This window comes from Pogona vitticeps, chromosome 5 (assembly GCF_051106095.1).
Source record: "Pogona vitticeps strain Pit_001003342236 chromosome 5, PviZW2.1, whole genome shotgun sequence".
NCBI lineage: Eukaryota > Metazoa > Chordata > Lepidosauria > Squamata > Agamidae > Pogona > Pogona vitticeps.
The window spans coordinates 145117758-145141986 of NC_135787.1; the positions used below are offsets into that span (position 1 = coordinate 145117758).

The 24229-nt window shown below is 38.6% G+C and overlaps 1 protein-coding gene, 1 long non-coding RNA gene and 1 other non-coding gene across 7 annotated transcripts in view; 1 reads left to right on the forward strand and 2 right to left on the reverse strand.

Moving 5' to 3' along the window:
* Positions 1-7922: 7922 nt before the first annotated feature.
* On the reverse strand, positions 7923-9790 carry LOC144583336 (uncharacterized). Its single transcript, XR_013537076.1, has 3 exons — positions 9689-9790; positions 8189-8244; positions 7923-7996 (listed from the first exon to the last, which is right to left on the reverse strand). It is a non-coding gene; the product is annotated as an uncharacterized LOC144583336 (long non-coding RNA).
* Positions 9791-10009: 219 nt separating this feature from the next.
* CNOT2 (CCR4-NOT transcription complex subunit 2) overlaps positions 10010-24229 on the forward strand; it is an 89729-nt gene continuing 75509 nt past the window's right edge. Inside the window, exons 1-2 of one of the 5 annotated variants that reach the window (XM_078376921.1) lie at positions 12003-12066; positions 16452-16548. Coding sequence is in view for 2 of the 5 variants with exons in the window: in XM_020786000.3 (XP_020641659.2) it covers positions 11677-12066 (390 nt within the window). In the remaining 3 variants the exon portion in view is untranslated. Of the gene's footprint in view, positions 12067-12319; positions 12672-16451; positions 16549-24229 lie in introns of those variants that run through there. The other 4 variants (XM_020786000.3, XM_020786002.3, XM_020786001.3 and 1 more) reach the window with 4 other exon arrangements.
* On the reverse strand, positions 14525-14627 carry LOC140707915 (U6 spliceosomal RNA). The gene has a single exon (XR_012088047.2). It is a non-coding gene; the product is annotated as a U6 spliceosomal RNA (small nuclear RNA).

Genomic DNA, 24229 nt, shown 5'->3' on the forward strand with positions numbered 1-24229 from the left:
TCACAAAGGACATGACCGACTGGAACTGCGGAAAGGATTGCTCCCCACGGCACCATTTGGGTGCTGTACCCATCTGTTTGTTACTTGCTTTTCTCTATAGTGTGAAATCTATACTCACAATGAAGCAAAACTTTATTGATGCTACTGAATGAGAGAGACATTTGACTGACAAAAAGTAGGTCACGTTGATCTCATAGTGTATTTTTATGAATTGTGATGGAAAATGTTACAAAGGTTAGCAGGAATGTGAGGAGCTGTGCTTTAACCTGGGAGCTGAATGTACAGTTCAGGAACTTGATAACCCTCTAATTTGCTTCTTTTAAACAATACGGAAATGGGTCACTTCACACTTTATGTGGCAAATGTGTTTTCTGCCTATCCATATAGTAAAAGCCAAGACTCTTGAAGGGCACAAAGGATGTTTGTAAATAAAGGGTGAACATCTGTGACAAAAGGTGAGTACTATAAAGTTTGAATCCTAGCAGTCTGCCATGTGTTTAAAGACTCTTGTCTTTCCCTTCTGATGTCACCTTGTCCATGGTTTGGCAACTGAAGACACAAAGGCTACACTGGATGGGGAGAAGAGTGTGTGTCCAACATGTTTGCAAGGTATCTGTATCTGGCTAGCAGAGAATGCTTTAGTGCTATAAACCCCTCTCCCCATGGTACAGGAAGATGAAGGCAAACCCCCTTCCTACCTCCAGTTTCAGTGTGTTGTATGTGGATATATTAGCCTGCCTTATAAATGCAGCTCAGCAATGGCTGTGTTTAACATACTGCTGTCCAGCTGCTAACTGTCAGCATCACTTTTTCCTTGTGCTGAATCAGCTTCATTAACATGCGGTCTGTTTCTGTGGCTGATTCAAAGTGCTATTGGTGCTTTGAAAGTCTTACACATGTTTGGACCCAGGTTGCAGTCGTAAATACATAACTGCAAGCTGGGTCCAAAGTGACACTAATTACCATATTTTTACACTGCTTAGTATAATAAAATGACAATATAGTTGCAATTTAAAACATATAGAATTTTAATATAACACAGTATAAAAAATTGCAAACACCGTAACATAATGTAAACATAATAGACGAGATACAAAACAAAAATGAAACAATGATATATAAACAGAGCAAAATAATAATTAGTAATGAAAAATCTGTGTTAATAAGTGCATTAAGAGAAGTTTAAAATTCAGAACAATTTGTATATGTTCCTTTGCCTTCCTATTTATTATTATTGTTGTTGTTATTGGTATTATTATTATTAAAGAAGCACTTGGCCCTTTTTTTGCTTTTGGTTTAGTTCTGAGTGGATTCCTTTGCCTTCCTAGACTTTTTAGGATTTTATAACCTTGTAATCTAATGAGATTTAAAAAAAGAACCAAACTCCATAGTTCTCCTGTTCATCATCTTATTAATAACCCTGTTGATAAAGAAATACTTAACAACAACCCTGTGAGGTAGATCATGATAAAAGAGTGTGATAAACCCAAGGTAACCCAGTTTCCTAGCTCATGGGGACCGGACCCTGCATCTCTCAGGTCTCAGTCCAACTTTCTAACCACATATGCTCTCTGCCATAATTGTGACTTGATGCGTTTTTTTTAAAAAATAGCTAGCAGCTTTTAGAGCAGTGTGTACCAAACAACCTGGGGCAGAAACATAGCAAATAACTAGGGGGAGGATTTCTAGAACATGTCATTGTTTTTCTTGCAATCGATGTTTGAGCTTAAGGGTGGATGAGAAAGGCCAGATTATTCATAAACATGTTTGAACTTTCTTCTGGGTTCAAATGTAGGTTGCACAGAAAACGTGAAATGTTGTAGAAATCCTCTCCCTTCAAATAACTTAAAGCAGAGAGCCTCATAGAGAGAATGAAGCTATAAATATATTGTTTAAATTTAAAAGGAAATCTCACAATACTTGTAAAATGTTTCAAGACAATCCAACCAGTTATTGATAGGGATGGAAAAATACTTGCTAAATTCCTCATTCTCTTTGATTTAGGCAGTCTTGGCATGAGAAGGCACCTCTGAGAAGAATTTTAAAGGGCTGTGAGAGGACAGCAACAAAAGCTGTTTCCACCACTCTCAAGGTCTCTGTAATGTGCGTAAAATGTCTCTTGTACCCTTCCCTTTGAGAAGCGAAGTGAGCACATACACACAGCAAGTTTGGAAGGTTAAAAAACTCAGTGTGCCCTGGGAAAGGAAGTCTCACTGTCATCTCTCAGCATCTTCCCCATCACCAACACATCACTGTAAACATACCCAATCTTGTCTAATATTGGAAGCAAAGCTGGATTAGATGGACCCATGACCTGATGCAGTATAAGACAAGTTCCTATATTCTTCCTTAGTTTGTTCAAATTTTAGACTCTTTATAATTTCCTGGGAAACATCACATCCCTTACAGTCATAGTTTTTTCAACCTGGTTTGCATCCGGTGGGATTGTCCTAGGCAAGGCCAGCAAAAAGATATCTCTTCTGAACAGCAGATGTCGTAAATGACAACAACAGTTACCATTTTATTGCTGTTATATAGAACAATCTTATCCTGTTCTCAGCCTTCATTCCATAGTAACTGGACAGCTCACTCTAATTCTGTTTCCCCCAGTGTTAGCACTCAGTGGATCAGGAACAGTTGTGATATGGTCCAGTGGCAACATGGTGATATCAGCCCATTAATGTCAATAAAGTGAAACTTAAAATCAAATGAAGCTATAAATGTTATTGATCTATTTTCAAAAACTCAGATAGTAGCCAAACAAACATTACTTCCAAATTCTGAAAGCATTCTATTTTTCATTTTAAGCCATAAAATATTTTTCAGGATGTTGACAAACTGGTACACATTCTTCTAAAAAACAAAACAAAAAAACTAAAAGCACCATAAAACATTAAATATTTAAGGGAGGGTATCTAGTATAATTTTCAGGCTACAAGAACAGAACATTTTGACAAGAGAACATAAAAATGCATACTGTGTGGTGGTAAGGTGGGAGATAGGTAGAATGAGGATGCCTATATGCAGAATACAGCGGTAATTTACATAAAAAATGAAATATCAATAGAATGTATTTTTAGTGAGGTTGTCCACCCTGATCATGAGGGGTAAGACCATAAAGAAAGCTGACCGCTGAAGAATTGGTGCTTTTGAATTGTGGTGCTGGAGGAGATGCTTGAGAGTCCCCTGGAGTGCAGGAGAACAAACCTATCAGTTCTAAAGGAAATCAATCCTGAATGCTCACTGGATGGACAGATCCTGAAGCTGAGGCTCCAATACTTTGGCCATCTCATGAGAAGAGAAGACTCCTTGGAAAAGACCTTGATGTTAGGAAAGTGTGAAGGCAAGAGGAGAAGGGGACGACAGAGGATGAGATGGTTGGACAATGTCATCGAAGCTACCATAATGAATTTTACACAACTCCGGGAGGCAGTGGAAGATAGGAGAGCCTGGCATGCTCTGGTCCATGGGGTCATGAAGAGTCGGACACGACTAAACGATGACGATGATGCTGAGTTTGCGTTTCTCCAGGATTAGGAATTTCCTTTTGAACTGACCTCACCACATTTGAAGAAAAATTTAAAGCATTTTGAAACCAAATGGGAACAATAAAAGGATTAAAATAAGTGAAGCAGATCAGAATTTTTTAAAAATAAAAAATCTGAATATATTATCTGTCATTCAGATATAATTTGGATTTTACTACGGCACATCTATCAGATATATCAGATACCTAGTGGCTGAAAGTCATTCTGGCAGTGGTGATTTTTAGTAATTAATGACCAAAGTGGACTAAAAAAATCAAATTGATTTAAATCACAATTTAAATTTTTAAAAATGACTATTTGATTTTAATTGTAAAAACTTCCTATTTTTAAAATTTAAATGGTGATTTAAATTAATTTGAATCATGATTTAAGGACTTCCCCTGTCCCGCAGCCTCCCATGGATTTTTGACAATGAGAGAAATTCCATTGGAGCCTCCAGACCTTGGGGGTGGAGGGGTAATAAACATTTCCCCCCAAAAATATTGCCACAGATGATGATGTCATCAACCTCACATAGCATAATTTACAGAACAGGAAAAACTACAGCTATATCTGTAATAGTTGGAACTGTTAGTAAAACAAAACTAACACCAGGGATAGGCAACTATGGGCCTCAATATAGTTTTGTCTACAGTCATCACGCCATGACAGCATAGACGAAGGTAAGGGATGATGAAAGTTGAATCCAAAAACATATGGAAGGCCATATAGACAGTTTTAGACGGTCAAGAAAATATCCTTGCTGAATCAGACCAAAGGTCTATGTAGCCCAGCATTATGTTTCTAGCAGTGACAGCCAGATGTTCTCTAACTGAAGATAGTTACTTCCTTGTTCATCCTCAACATCAATGATAAGAATACTGTTTTTGAATATGCAGTTCTATCTTTAGCTATTGCAGCTGCTAATAGCCATTGAGACCTGTGCTTCATGATTTAAGACTAATCCTCTTTCAAAGACATTTAGGTTAGAGGCTGTCACACATCTTGTGGTGATTTCGTAACTTAAACGTGTGACATATGGAAAAAAATTAGTTACTTTTGTTTGTCCTCAATCCATTTCATGGGATAAGCCAAAATTCTATTGGTTTTAGGGATAAAGTACAGTTTGTTAAGGTTATTTTAGTTACACAATGGTGGAACTTCTTTATCCATACCATAATCTTGTTCATATGGGGTGATTATAATTGCTCAGCCTCCTACGTGTGGGTGTGCTATAGATTTCTATAATGGCATTGTGTGTTTTAGATTAAACCCCTTTCCAAATAATTTGGAACAATTTTCCTTATAAAATGCCACACCAACCTAAGGTGTAATTTTAACTCTCCATTTTAATGCAATTTTAAAACAATAGCTCTGACCACATCAGCACATACATATATTTAAGGCACATATCATTATTTGGCCAGTTGTCTTGCAGGTGTGTGTTATTTGCTCCTCTGTTTTTTTATTATCACATATTAAGATAACGGAGAATACTCCTTTTACAATTTGTCTGTATATTCCATATTATTAGGAACCAAGGTTGTTTTCAAGGTATTCCTGCAGGCAACGTCTCAGCAATGGCTCTTTCTGGAGCAGGGGTGAGCACCCTTTTTTCCCTTTCCCATCAGCCTCACTGCTGGCTGTGCTAGCTAGTATTAATGGAAAATGCAGTCCAGCATCTATCTGAAAGGCATTTGATGACTGAAAACTATGAGTTCAACTTGCACATATGAACCAAAATCAGTTTGAACATTTTTTAGAAATGTCATGGCATTCTTGTGATTGTGGATAGTGACTGGGATTTCATGATAAAGTATTTTGTTGTGCATTTTAAAATAATTTCCTTAATATTAGTGATCCTGAGTTCACCAGATAAGTTGGATATGGAAAAAATAATTGCTTCTGAACTACAGTATTAACACCAGAACTGTGTAAGAATCTTGATTTATCTTGTCTGGCAACGCTAGTAACAAGCATCAAAAGCCTCCTCAGCCCTATACTGAATTAAATAGAAAAATAAGGTTTGTAAAGGGAACAAATTCTGCTTGTTCTCTTAGCCTCTTTTACACACATTTTTCATTGGCAGAGTTAGCTTTGAAGTTTTAGAGTTACTCACCATATTACAAAAACCCAACCCTTCCTGAATCCCAGTCTCTCTGAGACATTTGGTAATGAATTCTACTGTCCATTATACAGTATAAACACTTTGTGATCAAGCATCTCATTTTATCAGTTTCTGAATGTATATTCATAATCTCCGATACAGTATTTTGTATTGCATATTAAATATGGTTTTTCTCCCTCTTCAAAATATGAATTACCTTATAATGTATGTGTGTTCTATTTCTGGTTTTGTATATTTTCTATATTTAATGAGTTCTGATATCTTTCCCACTGTTTGTAGCAGTAATACTTGTTCTTAACCTTCTTTGTCTCTTCTGATGAATCAGGAAAGTTAATTTCTTAAAAGAAAAATGCTGACACGAAAGTACTGCAGATTATCTTGCAGTTACAACTGTTGGACTACAATATGGTTGCTATTATGTCAGTATACAAAAAGCTGCCAGCACAGTGTATTTATGACAACATAGTGATATTATCAGTTTGAAGAGAAACTCAGATGGAATTTGAAGGCATGACAAAAATCGAGTAGGGCACAGTTAAAACTGTTCACTCAGTGAAGAACCCAACATCCATCTTTATAAACACATTTAGATTTATACTAGATCCTTGAGCTATCCTAAAGCTACCCTTTCAATATATTCTCTTTCTGCATAACCAGCCGGTCCTTTTCTCAGGAGTCATATTTACATGACACAGAGTAAATCTAACTTTGGACATACCTGGACTAGGCATACAAAAATAAATAGGGTTTGTTGGTCCTTCAACAAAAAAATTAGGTCCCATTGATTTCAACGGTTATACTCTAGATAGGTCAATTGAGGCATTCAGTCTATACTATCATTTTTCCTACTAGTTTTTACATCTTCATATTTGGCTGAGTGATTTTTTTATTCTGTGCATCACTCTATTTCTTTTTTTTTTTTGTATCTCAAATATTTCTTTCTCAATGCAACTTATTTATCCAGAGCAGCAGTTAACATGCTGTCCATTTCCTTTTCAAAGATCACATGTGAGAGACACATTTCTGCTACCGAGGAATAAAGGAAGCAAAAATGACCTAGTGTTGTAAAGAGACATGAGGCAGACCAAGACTAATATATGGGGAAAGATAGAGCAAAGAGCCAGAAGACTATATATGTAGATGAACAGTAACTCATTGCAGTTGATATTGTTTATCAGTCATTCTGAAACTATAACATATTTTGACTTCACTGAACATCATAGGTCAGGACTTCAGAAGTGTAATGGGCAACCATAGCTAGTTGTTTCTCTACTGGGCAGCTGAGGAACTATTCCATAATGGAAAAACAGGAAAAGAAACACAACCATATGATCCATACACAAAACCCAGAATCAGGGGAGGACGATGCTGTTTTTTGACCAGTAAAATATCTTAGAGAAAATATCATATTTTCACCAGGCTAGGTGTGGAGGAACAGAAAAGATCAAAAGCCACCTGGCTTCAGGTTGTAGCCACAGGCTGCAGAGTTAAACTGAAGTTCCAAGACAGAGACTACAAACTTGAAGAAACAGGTTAAGGTATATTGGTATCAAATTTTATCTCAGGGAATGTAAAATCAATTGTTGTTCTCTGTATCCATAGACAAAAAGGCACTCAATATGCTCTCCACTGCCTTCTGTCAAAGCATAATGCTCCTGGCTGCAAGCAGAAGCAGCAAGAAATATGGCCATCCCCATATCAAGAAAACTGGAGATAAATTTGAGACGGCACAGCAGGCAAAAGTTCAACTGAAAAAATTCAACTGAAGCAAAATGATGAATATTACATACAGGGTCAAAGCATACGGAGTCTGCAGTGTGGTGCAGTTCTTCTTTAGTGATGGTTAAGTCTCTCTGTGCTAGTGACAGATGTTGCCCTGAGATAGATACTCATGGTAATTTCCACAGCAAAACACAAAAAGAAAAATGTAAACATGTGCTCCATAAGCAAAATCCAAAATAGGGTTGGGCAATATCTCTACTGGTCCACTAAAATATCCGATAATCATATTCCACAGTGAAAGCTGAGTACAAGAAATCACAGATGAGAGGAATAACATTCAACTACTGGAAATGCCTTTTGCCACTGCCGTTGAGCCAAGAGAAAAACTGACAAGCGGGTTGCAGATCCTCTGCCACATGGGATAAAAGCTGTGAAGAAACCATGCCGACCTCCATTGTGTGGCCCAACCTGAAGGCTTCTGAGATGAGTAACATCTGGGTGAAAGGGAGTTGACATCAGAAGAAGAGATATAGAGTCACAACTTTTATTGATCAGCTACTATGGCATCCCAGAAGAAAAGAGGTTGCTACCTTTTCAGAATTCGTCATGTCTCCAAAAGCTGCATAAGAGACAGCAGAATAATATGTTTTTGTAACCACTACAATCTGTTAGAAAATTATGGGTGGAGCATTACTTCCAATGGGTCACTAAAATGTTATAAACATAACCAGTGTTCTTATTCTCCATAACTCTTCTTTGGGCGAAGACCTTATAAATCTGTGACAACTGCAAAAGAAGCAAAGACTCCCACCTGGTCAGATGTAATGGTTATTGTTTTTCCAGGTAGATTGACTTGCAAAATCAAATCTGTAGATTCGGTGAGAAACAATGTGTCAAGGGCAACAGCTTAGAGGCTCTACATTCCTCTCTGTAGACCACTAAGCAAGCCTGGAGTGTTTGAAGACTTTTTAGATTTTCCAGGACCATACTTGCACGGGGACATAGCTGAAGTGGGACAGTATGGTCAAACTGGTTAATTATTTTTGAATAGTTAAATAATAATTTTCATAAAGATAATGTGATTAATTTACTATAATTTTATAAATTTTAACTGTAAGTTAAAAGTTTAAGTTTTTTGTAAAGTGTCATTAAGTTTTCAAATTTTATTAATGATTATATTAATATGGTGGTTAACTAGGGCTTCTTGGTTTCTTCAGGAGCTCTGCATCAGCTTTCCAGTCATCTCTGCAGCTTCCTCACTTCTATTAGTGTTAAGTAAACTTATTTACTTATTAAAAAGAACTTAAACTTTTATTTTGTCTAAAATTATTTGTCTTAGTAATTTTAATTGAACATGGAAGCCTTTAATCACTTCTCTGCTGAGTGGACCATAATTTCTTTTAACAATTTTGCTAGTTAGATTGGTTAGGCATTAGGCAACCACAGCGATTTTCTGATGCTTAATTAATTTCTAACCACGATTACTGTTAAAGTTGAAAATTAACCAAAGTGACAAGGTGCTTGTGTGTTTTGGATGCATGTTTACGTGACTGAGATGCATTCCAGCACTTTCTCAATTAGCCACAATTAGCCATAGCAAGTTATACAAACTTCACACAAACATCAACAGAATTCCAGTCATAAGTTCAAAAAACCCAAAAAGTTAAACAATAAAATTGATCAAATACAACAAATACAAAATAAAGCGTAACAGCAATAAATTCACTATCATTGAAAGAAATGGATCTCCATTCCCTAGATGTCCATCCTTCAGCCTAAACCCAATATTTCACTAATGCTGGAAGCTTGTTCCCCACTCCAGCCTTCTGGTAAAGTTTTTGCCAAGACACAGAGAATTGCTGGTCAGACTATCCTCCCATTCCAAGAGCAGTAACTGGTCCATCAGCAAATCAACCCTGTGGTCCTGGCCTTTATGTCTCAACTGAGCTGTTTTCACATGCACAGTTGATCCCCATAACTGTTTCAACAGCAGTACAGATTAGCAACACGAGTGATTTCCAAATTGTTATTTTTGTTTTCCATCTTGAACCTAACATACTGAAGAGATCTGAAAGCCATAAAATCTAGTTCCCTCACTCAAAACAGCCCATCAATATAGAATCTGAAAAATCAACTTATGCCAGTGCCACCGTCCCACTTCATGCAGTCCCAAGCATATAAAATATGTAAACACAAAAATTAACATTGGTCTGCAAACCTAGATTTATAAGCCAAACATGGAAAAGTAATTTAATTATTTACTTCTGTATTATCCTATGTATAGGCTTTTGGATACAATTCTTTCCTTTACCTTTTACTCACAGTTTAACAGTGCTCATTACTTTTTACTTTAAATCCTGCAACAAGAGAGATCCGAAGCAGCACCAGCTCCATCAGCTGTTGAAACCTAGATCTTATGTAAGTTGAAAAGAATGATATAGCATACTTAATATACTTAAATAAAAATTTTGAAATTAGTCAATAAGAATATTAATATCAAAACTTCAATGAAATTTTATGATGAGCTGTTGTACAAAAGCTGTCATTAGACATGGAAAAAAAATCTAATGCCAAAATATTTCTAATGGCACAGGCCAGACATTCTTAAAATGGTGTGAGTTATTGGTGGGGAGAGATAGCTACAATTATGACACAGTCCTATTCTAGATTCCTTTAAGTAGTGGAAATGTTATTACACATCATCTTTCCAAGTACTATATGAGGAACTGCATCACATTTTACAGTCTAGAAACTGTTGCTACCTTATCTACAGGTTGCCATGGTACTTCCACTCTGATAGGTCACACCAGGCCACGCCAATTACTTGTTTTGTGGAACTCTATAATGCCTTCAAAATATAATAAGGCCTCACACTACATGCACAGCAGGAAAGCCACTCCTTAACAACAACTGTAATTGCCTACAGTAGTTACATGAAGCCTTCCTGCTGAAGAAATGTCTGTATCAGCATGAAGGTCTCTATGTGGTATAAACCTTGTTTTAAATAATTTCATTAATAAAAATTGCCATTACTAATATAGTACACATCTTAAGCAACAGAAGAAAAATGTTGTAACTGAAATGATGGCAGTATTCTGGGTAACAAGTTAGCTAAACCCTATGCCCTCAATAGGGAATTCGAGAGCATGATCACTACTTCTGCGCTCCCCCCCCCCCTTTCATGGGGTGAAACTTTTCTCTTACATTGGCATATATTGGGCCATATATGTATAATTTTTGTTAGCATCTTTCCTTTAATATTATATTAACAAAAGTACCGTATTTTTTCTGTAGGAAAATGACAACATTGAATTTTATTTTTCCTTGACTATAGCTATATATCCCTTTCACAGGGAAAGGTCCCCCAGTTTAAGCATGCTGGCATTCATATACATAGCTGCAAACAGCTGGAGTCTCATTTAAACTGGGTCACCTCATCTGTGTCTAGTGTCACTGTACTATGAACCCACAGCCCAGAGAGCTGTTTTATGGGGATGCTATCATCATAGCATGCGATCTAAGGGGAGGCTCCCCTCCCCATGGACACTGTCTCCCCATGTCTCTTTCAATGGGAAAAAAACAGTTTCACTTTCCTGAAACTTTGAAATGCAAAGTTGGTGCGTCTATGGTGACCAAGTTAAGAACATAAGAGCCCTGCTGGATCAGGGCAAGGGCTCATCTAGTCCAGCTTCCTGTATCTCACAGTGGCCTCACCAGATGCCTCTGGGAGCACATGAGACAACTAGATACGTGTCTCCTGATACCCCTCCCCTGCATCCGACATTTTGATGCCTGGAGAGTATATATCCCCATCATGGCTTGTAACCTGAGATAGACTGTTCCTCCAGGAATCTGTCCAATCCCCTTTTCAGGGCATCTATGTGCCATCACCACATCTTGTGGCAAGGAGTTCCACAGCAGCTCATAGTTCCAAAGTAGTTAATCTTCTCAGAAATGTTTCACATCCCAAGGTACCGGATATATACTGGGAAGCTATTAACCTTGCGTCATAGAAATGGCCAGAAAAACAATCACACTCAACAACGGGCAGGCGAGCGGCTATGAGGATAAAACTTTCCATTCCCGTGTAGGCAAACCCTTAACTTCTGTGGCAGAATAACTGCATACTATAAGGTTTTCCGGCGGCGGGGAGTGGGGAAAGGATGCCTTCCGAGCTTCCAGTTAAAGACTGCCGAAGCCAGAGCTCCCCTTGCTTTGCTCTCTCTCTCAATGGTCCGCGTGTGTAAAAGGTCCCTCCTTCCCACCGGCTAAGAAAAGCCCCCTCCCTCCTTTCCCCGGATGTCTCAGAGTCTCCTCGCTGCTCCCACAAGGCCGCTCTCTCGCAGGCTGAGGCCCGAGGTCCTCAGAGCGCTGACGGCAGAGGCCTCGCCACCTCCTTCGGCCCTCTCGGCACGGGCGAAGCGCTTTAAAAGCGAGGCCCGAGTCCGACTGCGAGAGAAGGAGAAAGGCCGCCGCCACCGCCACCACAGCCAGCGGGGGAGGCCGGCCTACCGCGTCTCTGTGCTCTTGCTTGTCCCGCAGTTCCTACTGACCGACGACGGCGGCGACGGCGTCGTTGAGGTCACGACGACGGCAGCGGCGGGGTCAGAGGGTAAAGGTCGCTCCCCCAGCATCCTTCGTGCGGGGTGCTCAGCCATCTTGGATCCTCGGGACAAGAAAATTCATGCGGTGAGTTCGGCCCTATTATTCTTCCCCACCCACCTTCCTCCTGTTTGCAGCCCAGCGGAGAATCTCCTGGGGGACTCCGCGGGGACCCGAGGGAGGCTTTCCGCCGGGTCCGGTCCGGTTCGAGCTTGCCGAGGCTGGCCTCATCCCGCTCGGTTTCCGTTTGCTTTTGTCTCTCTGAGGAGGAGAAGGAAGGGGGGGGAGATGTGTGAGGGAAAGAGGAGGGGGAGGAAGACGACGACACGGCGGCGGCGGCGGCGCTGCGCCTGAGACCAGAGTGCGAGAGTCCCGAGGCCCGGCCTGTTTCCCCGCTCGCCATCCCTTTCCCCGGACCCGGAGCCAGGGCAGAAGCCCCGCCGCGGGAGGCGGCACAGAGGAGGCCGCGTTCGCCAGTGCCACCGTCCCGCTTCTCCGGCAGCTCCTCCCCTCCGTCCCGCAGCTTCCTTTCCCGCCGTCGGCCGGTTGCTAGCGGCTCTTTCCCCCCCATTCCTGTTCCGGGGCCGACGTCTCGCTTGGCCTTGTTACAGTCGGGCTTGCCCTTAATGCCGCTGGAGTGCGAGCGCAATTCGGGGCCGGTTGCCGCGTCTCCCCGATGCCTGGGGCTCTGGGTAAGAAACTGGCTCAAAGGAAATTGCCCCCCCCCTCGTCGTTTCGTGGTCATTCGGGAAGGGGTCCTGTTAGGCGGGAAACGGTTTTTTGCGGCCTGTTTGCAGGAGCTTTCGACAAGGAAGGCCCGGAATGAAATGGGTCTCCCTGGTTTGCCTGTTGCCTGAGGAGGTCGGGCGCCGCAGCCTTCCGACCTCCAGTGGTGTTGACGGAACAAACTTCCGAAGGAGCGACTGCACTCTATAAAGCGAGGTCTTGCTTGCGTTCGTGTTTTTGTTTTTGTTTTGAAAGCTTTCGCTCAGTACTGTGTACATCCACAGTTCGCCGGCGATAAGCTAGTAACGGGGTATGCATAAATACCGAAACGGCACGTTTTTCTTTCCCGAGGAAGATGCATTCACTGCAATCCTTTGTTTCCTTTGAAGTTGCGTGTATGTACTAATGTGCGCAGGCTTGTCACGCTTTACTTAGCAAAACCCGGACTTTGGTGAAATAGATTACTTGGCCCGTCAAGGCAGTAAAACATTGTAGTGAAATTCTGTTGCATGTGTCGTTTTTGTAAACTTCCGAGGTGATTTGGGTAAGCTCATCCTTGCACCTTATAACTTGTAATGATCTTCTCATAGTAGGACACTGTGGATTTGTTTTCAGTTTCTTTCGCATACTCTCTGACTTTTAAAATAATGCTATGGTTATTTCTTTGAGTGCTAGAAATAACATGTCATTAGTAATGGTGATGTGGCATTCTAGAGTACCGTTTTCTTGATTTTGAACAGTTGAAGTGTTTAGGCAGCAGGTTATTTAGGTCTACTGTGATCTGCTGTTATGCTGAGCCTTCAGACATGGGTGTTAGACTCTAAGAGTTTGTGGTCTCTTTATCTTCCCTAGGGAACATATGGCATAAGTAACACTGAGCATGTACTGTTTTGAACTTGTGAAATGTTCTGCAAAATATTTAGGGAGAGGAACTAAAAGCATTTTCTATTTGGCAGGTAGTTTTAAAGGATCATGTTGAGAAACTCTGAAACCAGCCAGGTGTGCAGGTGAAGTTTCTGGTCATGGGTTTTGGAACTTTTATGTTTCTTTTAAAGCACTCCCAAGTTGTGTAATGCCCAGCCTGATGAAGACTCACATAGAGTCTAAAGCTAGCTAACATTTGTGACTTTCTAATGGTCTAATAAAAGGTATTGGTCACTCTTATCTTCATGTTGTGTACAAGGACCACATAGCGTTTTTTTCTGGGGTAGAAAAGGTTTCCGTAAGATGCGAAACCAAAAATTCCTGATACCAGGCCATGAGTTTCTTAATCTCTCACCACTTTATTTATTCTTTGATAAAAGACAACATGGTTTAATGTTTCTGAAATAGGTATTTGATACTAAATTTGAAAACACTGCTTAAGGATTTCTTTTGAGTATACTGCTTAAGAAGAATCTATTTCAAAATAAAGTTATAGGTACTTAACAGTAATACTTTCCTAGTGACATTATTGAGAGAGAGCTGATTTATGAAGCTGTTTACTACCATCACCAGCTTTATAATGTCAATTGAATCTTGAAGTGAGCTGTTTTCTGTCAAAAACATGTTTTTCTTTTTGTAATTTGTTCTTGGAGTCTGCATAGAATTTGGAGAAATTCATTCAGTGAATATCCCAAATGCTAAAAATGCAGTTGCTATTTGAGAGTTTGAGCTTTTATTTAAAAACATATTTTAATAGTATAATGCCTCTTCTGTCACTTGGTAAAATGTGGGCTTGGGTAGTTTTTTCTTATTTTTAAATATGACAATAAATATCTGTATTGGTTGTTGTGGGTTTTTCGGGCTTCTTGGCTGTGTTCTGAAAGTGGTTCTTCCTAAAAATATGGAACGCTTCACGAATTTGCGTGTCATCCTTGCGCAGGGGCCATGCTAATCTTCTCTGTATGGTTCCAATTTTAGTATATGTGCTGCCGAAGCGTTCTGTTAATCTAAAAGCGTTAATTCGTGAAGCGTTCCATATTTTTAGGAAGAACCACTTTCGGAGCACGGCCAAGAAGCCCGAAAAACTCACGACAACCATTAGATCCTGGCCCTGCACGCCTTTGCGAATACAAATATCTGTATTGTTTATCAACCTAGCACTGCAGAAATTTTTGTCTGGATGCTTCATTAGTCTGTTACTCCACTTAGTATTGTGTTTTCAAGCATTACCAAAGTACTCATGAAGCAAAAGGAAAGCTTACTTAAAAAACAGGTGAAGTTTGTGTGTGGATTGTGTGCATATAAACAACATTTTGAGCTCATTTACTTAAACTTAAAAGTTGAATACAGTTTTTATCAAAATTATGTGGAGGATATGATAGTAATTCCACTAAATACTCAAAAACAGTATAGTATTTATGATGTACTAATGTTAGTATTCATAAGTACATGTGGTTGGATTCAGATTTGAAGTTTGAGAAAACTACTGTAGTATAGTGGAGGCTGCTACAAGAGGAAGTTGGGAGGCAATTTTCACTGTGCAGCCCTCAGTGCCATTTCCTAAGTGATATCATATGCATGTTTAGTCAAAATTAAGGCCTACTCTGTTCAACACAGACAGACAGACAGACAGACAGACAGACAGACACACACACACACACACACACACAAAGTGGTCTTCTTGTTTCCTCCCCAAGTTTTGTGATAGTTTCTAAGGTGCTCTACTTTTTGTTATTTGGAAGCTACATACCGAAAGTAAAGGTTGACTGTATTGACAAAAAGAAAAATTTCAAAAGAACAATCTACATAAGTATAATACGTTTACTGGGCAAACTTGTAGATCACACAGCATTCTAGTTCTTCAGAACACTTTATCATGCTAAAGAATAAACAAAGAAGGTAACAATGAAAAAATAGCTAATGCTGAAACCAGGAAGACAACATCTGATGATGATAGTGATGGTAATTGTCTGCCATCCAGTCACCTCTGACTTATGGCAACTCTTTTCAGGGTTTTCTAGGTAAAGAATACTCAGAAGTCGTTTATCATCCTTATCTTCTGGGGGCATTCTGGGACTGTGCTGCTTGCCCATGATTGCACAGACTGGGCCTTCTGGGATGCACAATAGGGAACTGGGTTCCCACCCTCTGGCTGCACAACCAGATACCTATCTCACTGAGCTAATCAGACAGCTCTGCATCTAATAGCAATCATAAAATAGAAAATAGGAGGGCACTGCAGACATTCATGTCAGTTTTTCCCAGTTTTGGCATGCGTTTTTGGTCCCTCCTAAGTGTTTCTGGGAAAGAGAACTAAGTGATACTGGATTTTCTGTTTTCGAAAATCCAACTTTTTTCAGTTGAATTGCTTGTTGGCAGAAAACATGTAGATATTGACAATAGTTGGAGATAATTTCAGAAGGTGTACTTACCTGTTAATCTAAAAGTAAATACCATTGAATTTAGTTGGATTTATTGCTGAGTGAATGTGTATAGGAATTATCAATGATGCAAGCTATGAGTTCATTTCAATAATTTGGAATAGAATTCTCAAATTTTTCACATTATGGCCACCGCTGTTGTTTATGTGGCCAGCACTGTTTTTTTCTAGACATGTTCAATCATAACAGTAATGTAAAGAATTCTTGCTGGACATGTTAGTATACATAGTTCATTCACACATCTCTGTGTCTGACATTTGACACTTGGATTAAGTGTACTCAGACATGCCAGGATTTGTAAACCAACAACAGTCCTAGATTACAACTGTTGTATGATCCTGCCTTGTTTGGATGCCTTTAATTATAATCTCTTTTTTTCAGACATCATGCAAAATTCACCTTCATGAATAGTCAAGACTGCTTACCTAATAGGATGAGGAAAGAGGAGTTCATCACATAATACCCTGTTTTCCCAAAAGTAAGACCTAACCTGAAAATAAGCCCTAGTATGATTTTTCAGGATGCTCATACAGTAATATAAACCCTAGTTAAGTGAAACTCAACCCTCCACCATTGTGCAGCCACCAGAAGAAGATGACATGACTGTATTTGAATAAATGTAGATTGTTGTGCATCAAAAAACTAAAACATCCCTTGAAAATAAGCCCTAATGTGTTTTTGGAGCAAAAATTAATATAAGACCCTATTTTGGGGGAAACACAGTAGTTTATTAAGCTTGGACTCCTGGTTTAATGTTGCATGAAAATGTTCCTATTATGTTACTTCAAAAAATCATTTATTTCCAACTGTCAGATTTCTGAAGCTTCTCCTCTTGATCTGTGTGCAGTCCATATTCTAACATAGGAGCAATGACATTTGAGGGTTAATGAGGTATAATTGTATATATATATATTGAGATTTCAGAAAATGAGGGGATAACATTAGAATTACATAGAGGGGACTCGTTAACTGGGAAGTACATTCTGATGATTCTAATAGCTTCCATAGAACAGGTCAGTGTACAGATATCAGTGTTTAACGAGTCTCAAGGACCTTGGTATCGTTGTTCCAGCTTCTCAAGTGGTAGTCTCTCTATGGGGGTTCTAGTTTTTCTGTAACTGCAAACTTGCCTTTTCTATACTGTAACATTTTGGTTGATAATATTTTTGTATACTATGTAATCTAAATCAGGGTTTCAGAAAGCTAAACGTCCAGATTTAATCACTTTTTAAAAAAAGAAAAAGCCCCATTGCTATCTGGAAGTTCTTCTTTTAGAAAGTTTAACTTCATGTATTCAGATTTTTAAAAAACTGGGGATGTGCATTTTGATTACTTAAAATACTGAAGCTGTTTATAAGGGTGCAGTGAAGATAGCCCAATGTTCTGATCTGAAAAAGAAAATTTTCTGAATGTGTTCTTATGGAAGCATAAATGGAGAGATGGGCTTCTGTTAAAAAATATGTATATTAGGATTCCTTTTCACAGTGTTATTTTTTAAAACTGTAGAATTTGAATACAACACAGAGATTGATTTGTTAGGTTGCTCTGTCATTGCTGAGACAATGGTCCAGTGCTGTGTTTCTGTTGGATCCCCTTGATTCTACCAGAATCAAGCTCTCCATTTCCTTTTGTACTTCTGAGTAAGGTAAAGGTAAAGGTTCCCCTTGACAAATGTCCATTTGTGTCCTACTCTAGGGAGCACTGCTCATCCCTGTTTCCAAGCCCTAGAGCCAGCGTTTGTAGACAGTTTCTGTGGGTCATGTGGCCAGCATGACTAGACACGGAATGCTGTTACCTTCCCACCATGGTGTTACCTATTTATCTACCCGCATTTTTACATGCTTTAAAATTGCTAGGTTGGCAGGAGCTGGGACAAGCAACTGGAGCTCACTCTGCTGCATAGATTCGAACTGCTGATCTTTCAGTCTTGCAGCCAAGAGGCTTCTGCGGTTTAACCCACAGCGCCAGTTCTGGGTACAAACATGCAAAACCTGTTCTGGAGCTCTTGAAGCCCTTTGGGACAGGCTTTTTGGTGCAACAGAGGGCTGCAGGAGGAGGAAGATCAGAAATTCCTAATTCTGTTGATATTGAATGTTATGTTGTATTTTAGCTGATGACTGTAATTTTTTTTGAAAACTGTTCGCATTGTGGTACTTAAAAATATTAGATGACTCCTTTTATCTTTCTGTTAAAAGTAGCATCTATTTCTAGAACTGAACTGCTGAAAAAGTCTGGCCTATTTTCTAGGCATCTGGCTGTAGAGCCTGAGGTTGGGAATTCAATTCTCCACTGTGCCTCTCTGAGAAGAGGCTGGACTTGATGGTCTGTAGGGTCTCTCTCTTCCAGCTCTGCAGTTCTATGATGATGATGATGATATAAAGATATCAGTAAAGAAAGCTTCTCAAATCATAAGAGATAAGTACTGTCACCTACTGATGTTTTGCACATCAAACTTGCTTTTTAGAAAGAAGTGAGCTCCACATGGATGTATTAGGTAATCCCTTTGTAAGGAAGTATGGAATTCAAATATGTATGGAAATATTTATGTAAAAATAATTGATGGCATTTTATTCTGCCATAAGTTGAACTTCAGATTGCATCTGTGGAATACTATAAACTACAAAAAAGCACAGTTAACATTAATTTTCCAAAACTTTTTCCAGAAAATTAGTGCTGTCCTCTGAAAATGCCGGCCACAGAGACTGGTGAAACATTAGGAAGAACAACCTTCAGAACATGGCCAAAGAGCCCGAAAAACCTACAACAACCGTTAAATCCCGGCTGTGAAAGCCTTCACGAATACAATTTTCCAAAAAATTGCTCTTTAAAGTGATAGTTGAAATCTTGTCGCTCAGTTCTGCATGTGCAGTTCTGATGGTGGCAAATTTTTGCTGATTAAAGACTTCCTTTGGGATTTTAAAGTTGCACATGGCTTTATTGCATTGTGTACAAATCATTTGCACCCAGAAACTACTTATAATCAGCAATGATTTGCCATTGATGTCATCTCTATTGTAGACACAGGGTTTCAGCTAATGTTTTTAAAATTATACGTTGTTACATTGCCTGTTCACATTATTGCAGATCTCTTAGCCATGCAGTAATGAAATGCAAGGAGTGATAGTGTTATTATTTGGCTGTATGAATAAACAAGCAACTCTCTTAGAATTTGATGCTGGGAAAAGTACTACTTTCTGTGTTGCGTAGTGCACACATCTTTGGCTGTTTGATGTAGCGGTACAATCTGGGAATCTGCTGACTTTGCTGTTGCAGTAGCAAGACATTTTTATATACTGTAGCACATCTTCTAGATTCCTCAGGTTTTTCACCTGCCTTGGATTCCTTTGTCATCTGCATTAGGTGAAGAAACTAAACATTTAAAAATAACATGAAAAGCAAACTACTGGATAAAAAAAGAACTGAGGAACTGGTGTCAGTTATTTTTAAAATGTTTTTTGAAGACTGAAGCTTTTTACTGAAGTTCAACATGGGAAGCTAGCAACATTGAATCTCTTTGGAGAAATAAACCTGAGCTGCATGGTTGTATTAACAATAGCATATTATTTCTAGTCTGGAACAGGATATAAATAAGATTTGCTATCTATTTCCAGTTGGCATGACATTTGGTTTGGAGAATAACAGTAAGTTCTGTTATGGGGTGTAACTGAACATTTAGATTTATCAGTACTATTAGTTACATTGTGATAATAGTTTTAAAAGGTTTTTTCCCCAAAAATATGAGTTACCGTATTTTTCTGTTTATAAGACAACCCAATATATAAGACAACCCCCCCTTTTCTTACCCCCAAATTTGAAAATTTGCATGCTCGCACCCCTTTGGTCCTAAAGCCTTTTCATGGCTGCCTCAGGATCAGGGTTGTGATCCTGCTGCCCTTTCATGGCTGTGTTACCCACTTCCTAAGCCCCGCAGGGCTTACAAAGTGGGTAACAGTGGATAACACAGTTGTGAAAGGGCGGCAGGATCGCAGCCCTTTGATGCTAATGCCCTTTCATGGCTGCTTCAGGATCAAAGGGCTGCAAGGGTGCCGCCCTTTCATGGCTGCTTTACCCTGTGGCTTTGCAAAAGGCAGGGAAAGTGGCTGCCTTCCTTGTATAAAATGATCCCCAATTTTTTGTCTAATTATTTAAGTAAAAAGTGTTCTTTTATACAGGAAAAATACGGTAAACGTAAAACTAAACATTTGCACAGTGTTTCTCAGGGTGGATTATATCACTTTCCTATTTCAGTGTTGATTTTCTTTTTCATTTCCCTTTATTTTTCCAATTGGAAAAGATTACTGAAGACTTCATGGTGATATGGCAGTTCTCAGCTAATACTTATTTTAAATAGTTGAGTAATGAAAACAATCATGAATCATAAATATACACAAAGCAAATGAGTTTTTGTTTCCTGTAGTATATAATAAGTTAGATCCAGTCTTAGGATGGTTTATATTTTGTTAATTCTAAATCTGTTTTTAGTAATGCTTTTACCTAACCTTTAAAATATATTATTCATTATTTTTCAGTATTTGAATAATTACTGATTTTGTTTTTAATATTGTGTTTTTAATGATGTAGGACATCTTGGGTTCTATTTTAGGAGAAAGGTCTGGTAAAATATTTCAGTTTAATAAATACATCAGGAAAATGTGTGATGAAGAAGACAACATAACCTACTGATAGGGCTATTGAACACATGTGTATACATTTTACTAGTGGAATTTTTACCTAAAAGAAGTTCTTGGATATATTAGAAAAATAGCTATTGCTACACTTAGTTGGATTGGGATCAATGATTTGTTTCTCTATATGCCATCTTCTTAGTTTCTGACAATCATGGTAGGATGTTTAAAAGACTTTAGAATTAAAAATCACCTGTGGTATGTCAGTACAATTGCATGTACACCAGATAAGTATTTATATGTGAAGAATGAGAGGAAGAAAAAAGACTGTAGGGTGTTCTATAACTAAAGACACTGATCCTAACTGTTTGTGTACTAGTTCTCCTTGCAAAAAATAGACAGTCATCCTTTTCTTGTCGTAATACATATTACGTATCTTTAAAACTTCCAATGTTGTTGAGTTATATGGGAATGTATAGCTTTTATCTTCACATGGAAAATACAAATATTAGATCATTGGTTTCATTCGCAACAAATAGTGGCACAAAGCAGCCTGCATTGTGCCCATCTCAGGAACTGTATCAACCTATCTTGCCTGATTTTCTTAACTTGACTCCAGGGTGCATGTGATTTAAATCAAATCAATTGAGTTTTTTTAAAAAAAAAACTCAGATATTTGATGATTTAAATAAACCATTGCTTTTTAATTTAAATTGTGATTTAAATCAGTTTTTTAAAAATAACTGATTTTTATCCACCCTGCTTGATTTCATATTGAAGCTCTTTTGTTTGCATTTTCTAATCCAGCAATTTGTAGTGCTGATTGAAAAAAGCTAACTTAGGCTTATGTTCTAAGATTTAAATTGAAAGTTTGCCTTTTCAACCTGGAAGATTCAAAGATACATCTGTTTCTGCAACTGTCATCTACTTTTTCAAATACTAAGTAGTATAGCCCTGTACAGGCCTACTGTGTGGTAAGGCCCATTGAGTCCGGGTATATCTTATTCACAGGGAAGAGTGCATTGAATTGCAGTCTTGAAAGCACATGAATAGATTTGTATGTTCCCGTGTACAACAGTTTAAATAATGGAAAACATCAGCATAGAGTTGTCATAAAGCATAGAGTTGTCATCTGTTAGGGTTTTGTACATTCAGTGGAACTATAGATACTCTTTGCAATCTATTCTTTGAAGTCCTTGATATGACTTCACATTGCATTCATTCTGTTTCATTCTCATTAATCTAGGGCAGTGATGGTGAATGTAAGGCATGCGTGCCACAGCTGGCATGCAGAGACCTCTCCCTGGGCATGCGAGTGGAGCACTACCCCACTCCCCTCCACTTCCCCTCACCCCCACAGCTGAACCTCAAATTGCATGATTGTAAGCCAACTATCCCTGCTACCTTCCTTGGTTGCGGCATTTGTAAATCAGTTCTTTTAGAGATTGACTATAAGTCTGCTTTATTGTTTACTGCTATAGAACAGCCCGGGGCAGTCAATCCAGCTTGTGAATGACTACTTCCACTGGAGTGACCGCAAGCAGGAGGGAAAGCTCCAGTTAAGGCGGGAAGGAAGGGACGGGTGGATTCATTAACTTGTTTAAATGTAATAAGAAGAAACAGGGATATACTGAACTCATGGAAATGATTGCTGAAAATTGAGGGAGGGAGGGAGGATGTGTGTATGAGAAACTGATTCTTTCATAAAACCATAAAAAAGGAACCTTCCAGAGTAGGGGTGTGTGTGTGTGTGTGTGTGTGTGTGTGTGTGTGTGTGTGTGTGTGTGTGTGAGAGAGAGAGAGAGAGAGAGAGAGAGAGAGAGAGAGAGAGAGACAGACTTGACTCATAAAACTAAAATTAAAAAGATATCACAAGCTAATCACAATTGGTGGATTGCAGTGCATTCAAAAGTACCCAGTAAAGGATTTCGGTAAGATTGTATTATGGTACACACTTGATTTTTTTCTGGCCAGCCTTACAGATTGCTTTCTGTTGGACAGAGTGGAAGGTTGAAGTAATTTTAAGGCATTTTCCACATAGTTCTATTTTTAATCCAAAATATGGCCCTGCAGTGTCTTTTTCTGGTAAGTAGGGAAATTAACAAAAGAAGCCTAAACATGTTTGTTTTAAAACAGCCTTTGATGAAAAGATTTTTCTGCCCTCTGCATCATTTGAAATATTTAAATATCTAATATTTTATTGTGTGATTATTTAATTGTCGTTATAATTTATGATTTATATGTTGAATTTATTTTGTACTTGTAATTATTTTTTGTTTGATTGTGTTGTGAACTACCCAAGATAGCCTGGCTAGGTGGGTAGCATAAGAAAGAAAGAAAGATTGAAAGAAAGATTGATTGATTGATTTTAACTTGGCAGCATTAATTATAGAAATTATAATAATTATAGAACTATATCAGAAATATATCATTAGAGTTTCACCATATATTATGGGATGGAGCTCTGCAATCCTGTGATGTAACACTTCTAAAATGCAATGCTATCCATGTTTATACAAGCGTAAGTCTCTTGTAGTCAATGGTGCTTATTCCCAGGGTGTTTATAGGAAGACAGGCTTGATAAATGATTATTCATTAATCTTTCTGGATTTTTAAAGGATGACGTAACAGTATGAGTACTTAATCCATTCATTGGTTAAGTATAACATTCAGAATGCCTCCACCTATCTTTAATTGAATTCAGTTATGCCATTTCTCAGGTTCCTTAGGTGATCTTCGTTAAGACACTGGTTAGATCCCGATCATCTGAGGCTTCAGCAAAGTCCCCAGACTCTGTTTTTGATTTCCAGGGTCCCCAAACTGGGAACATTGAGAAACAATGCCATGATAGATGTGACCAGTCACAGGATACTCTGCAAAGCAAACTGGTGAAGTGAAAACAAAAGTAGCTTTTATAAGAAATGCATACAACAGAGATGGGGGTTGAGCTTTAAAAAACACTACTCTTCAGGGAGGCTTTTCAATTCAACCCTGTCTGAGTGCCTCCCATCTGGTCCTCTTTATTGTGAAAATGTGTTGGCGCCATTGGCTTTTATAGTTTTGATTTGTCATTGCTATTTCTGTTACATTTTAGTGTCCATAGTTTGTCCTGGTTTGTAATTGTCTGTAATCCGCCCAGAATAGTGCCTTGGGATTAATGGGGTGGCATATAAATGAAATATAAATAAATATAAATAAAAGTATGAAAAAAATGAACCTTCCAAAGTTCATCTCCACTGCATTTAGCTCTGCAATTTTTGCTGAGAACAGCAAGTACAGTATTTCAAGATTCTGTTTAGACTCTAAATTGAACTGGGCAGAACTGGAATATTTAGCAGAGTCTCACTAACGGCAAACACCTAGTAAAAGACAACCAACACACCTGGGACTATATTTCTGAAGTGTGTAGCAAGCATGTTTCTCTGTTTCTCATCCCCAAAGCAGACAAAAGTATCATAGTTTATTCCCCAAATCTGAATCCCAGTCTCTCTCTGCTCCTGGTCGTGCTTTGACTGCAACCCGAAACAAAAGGTC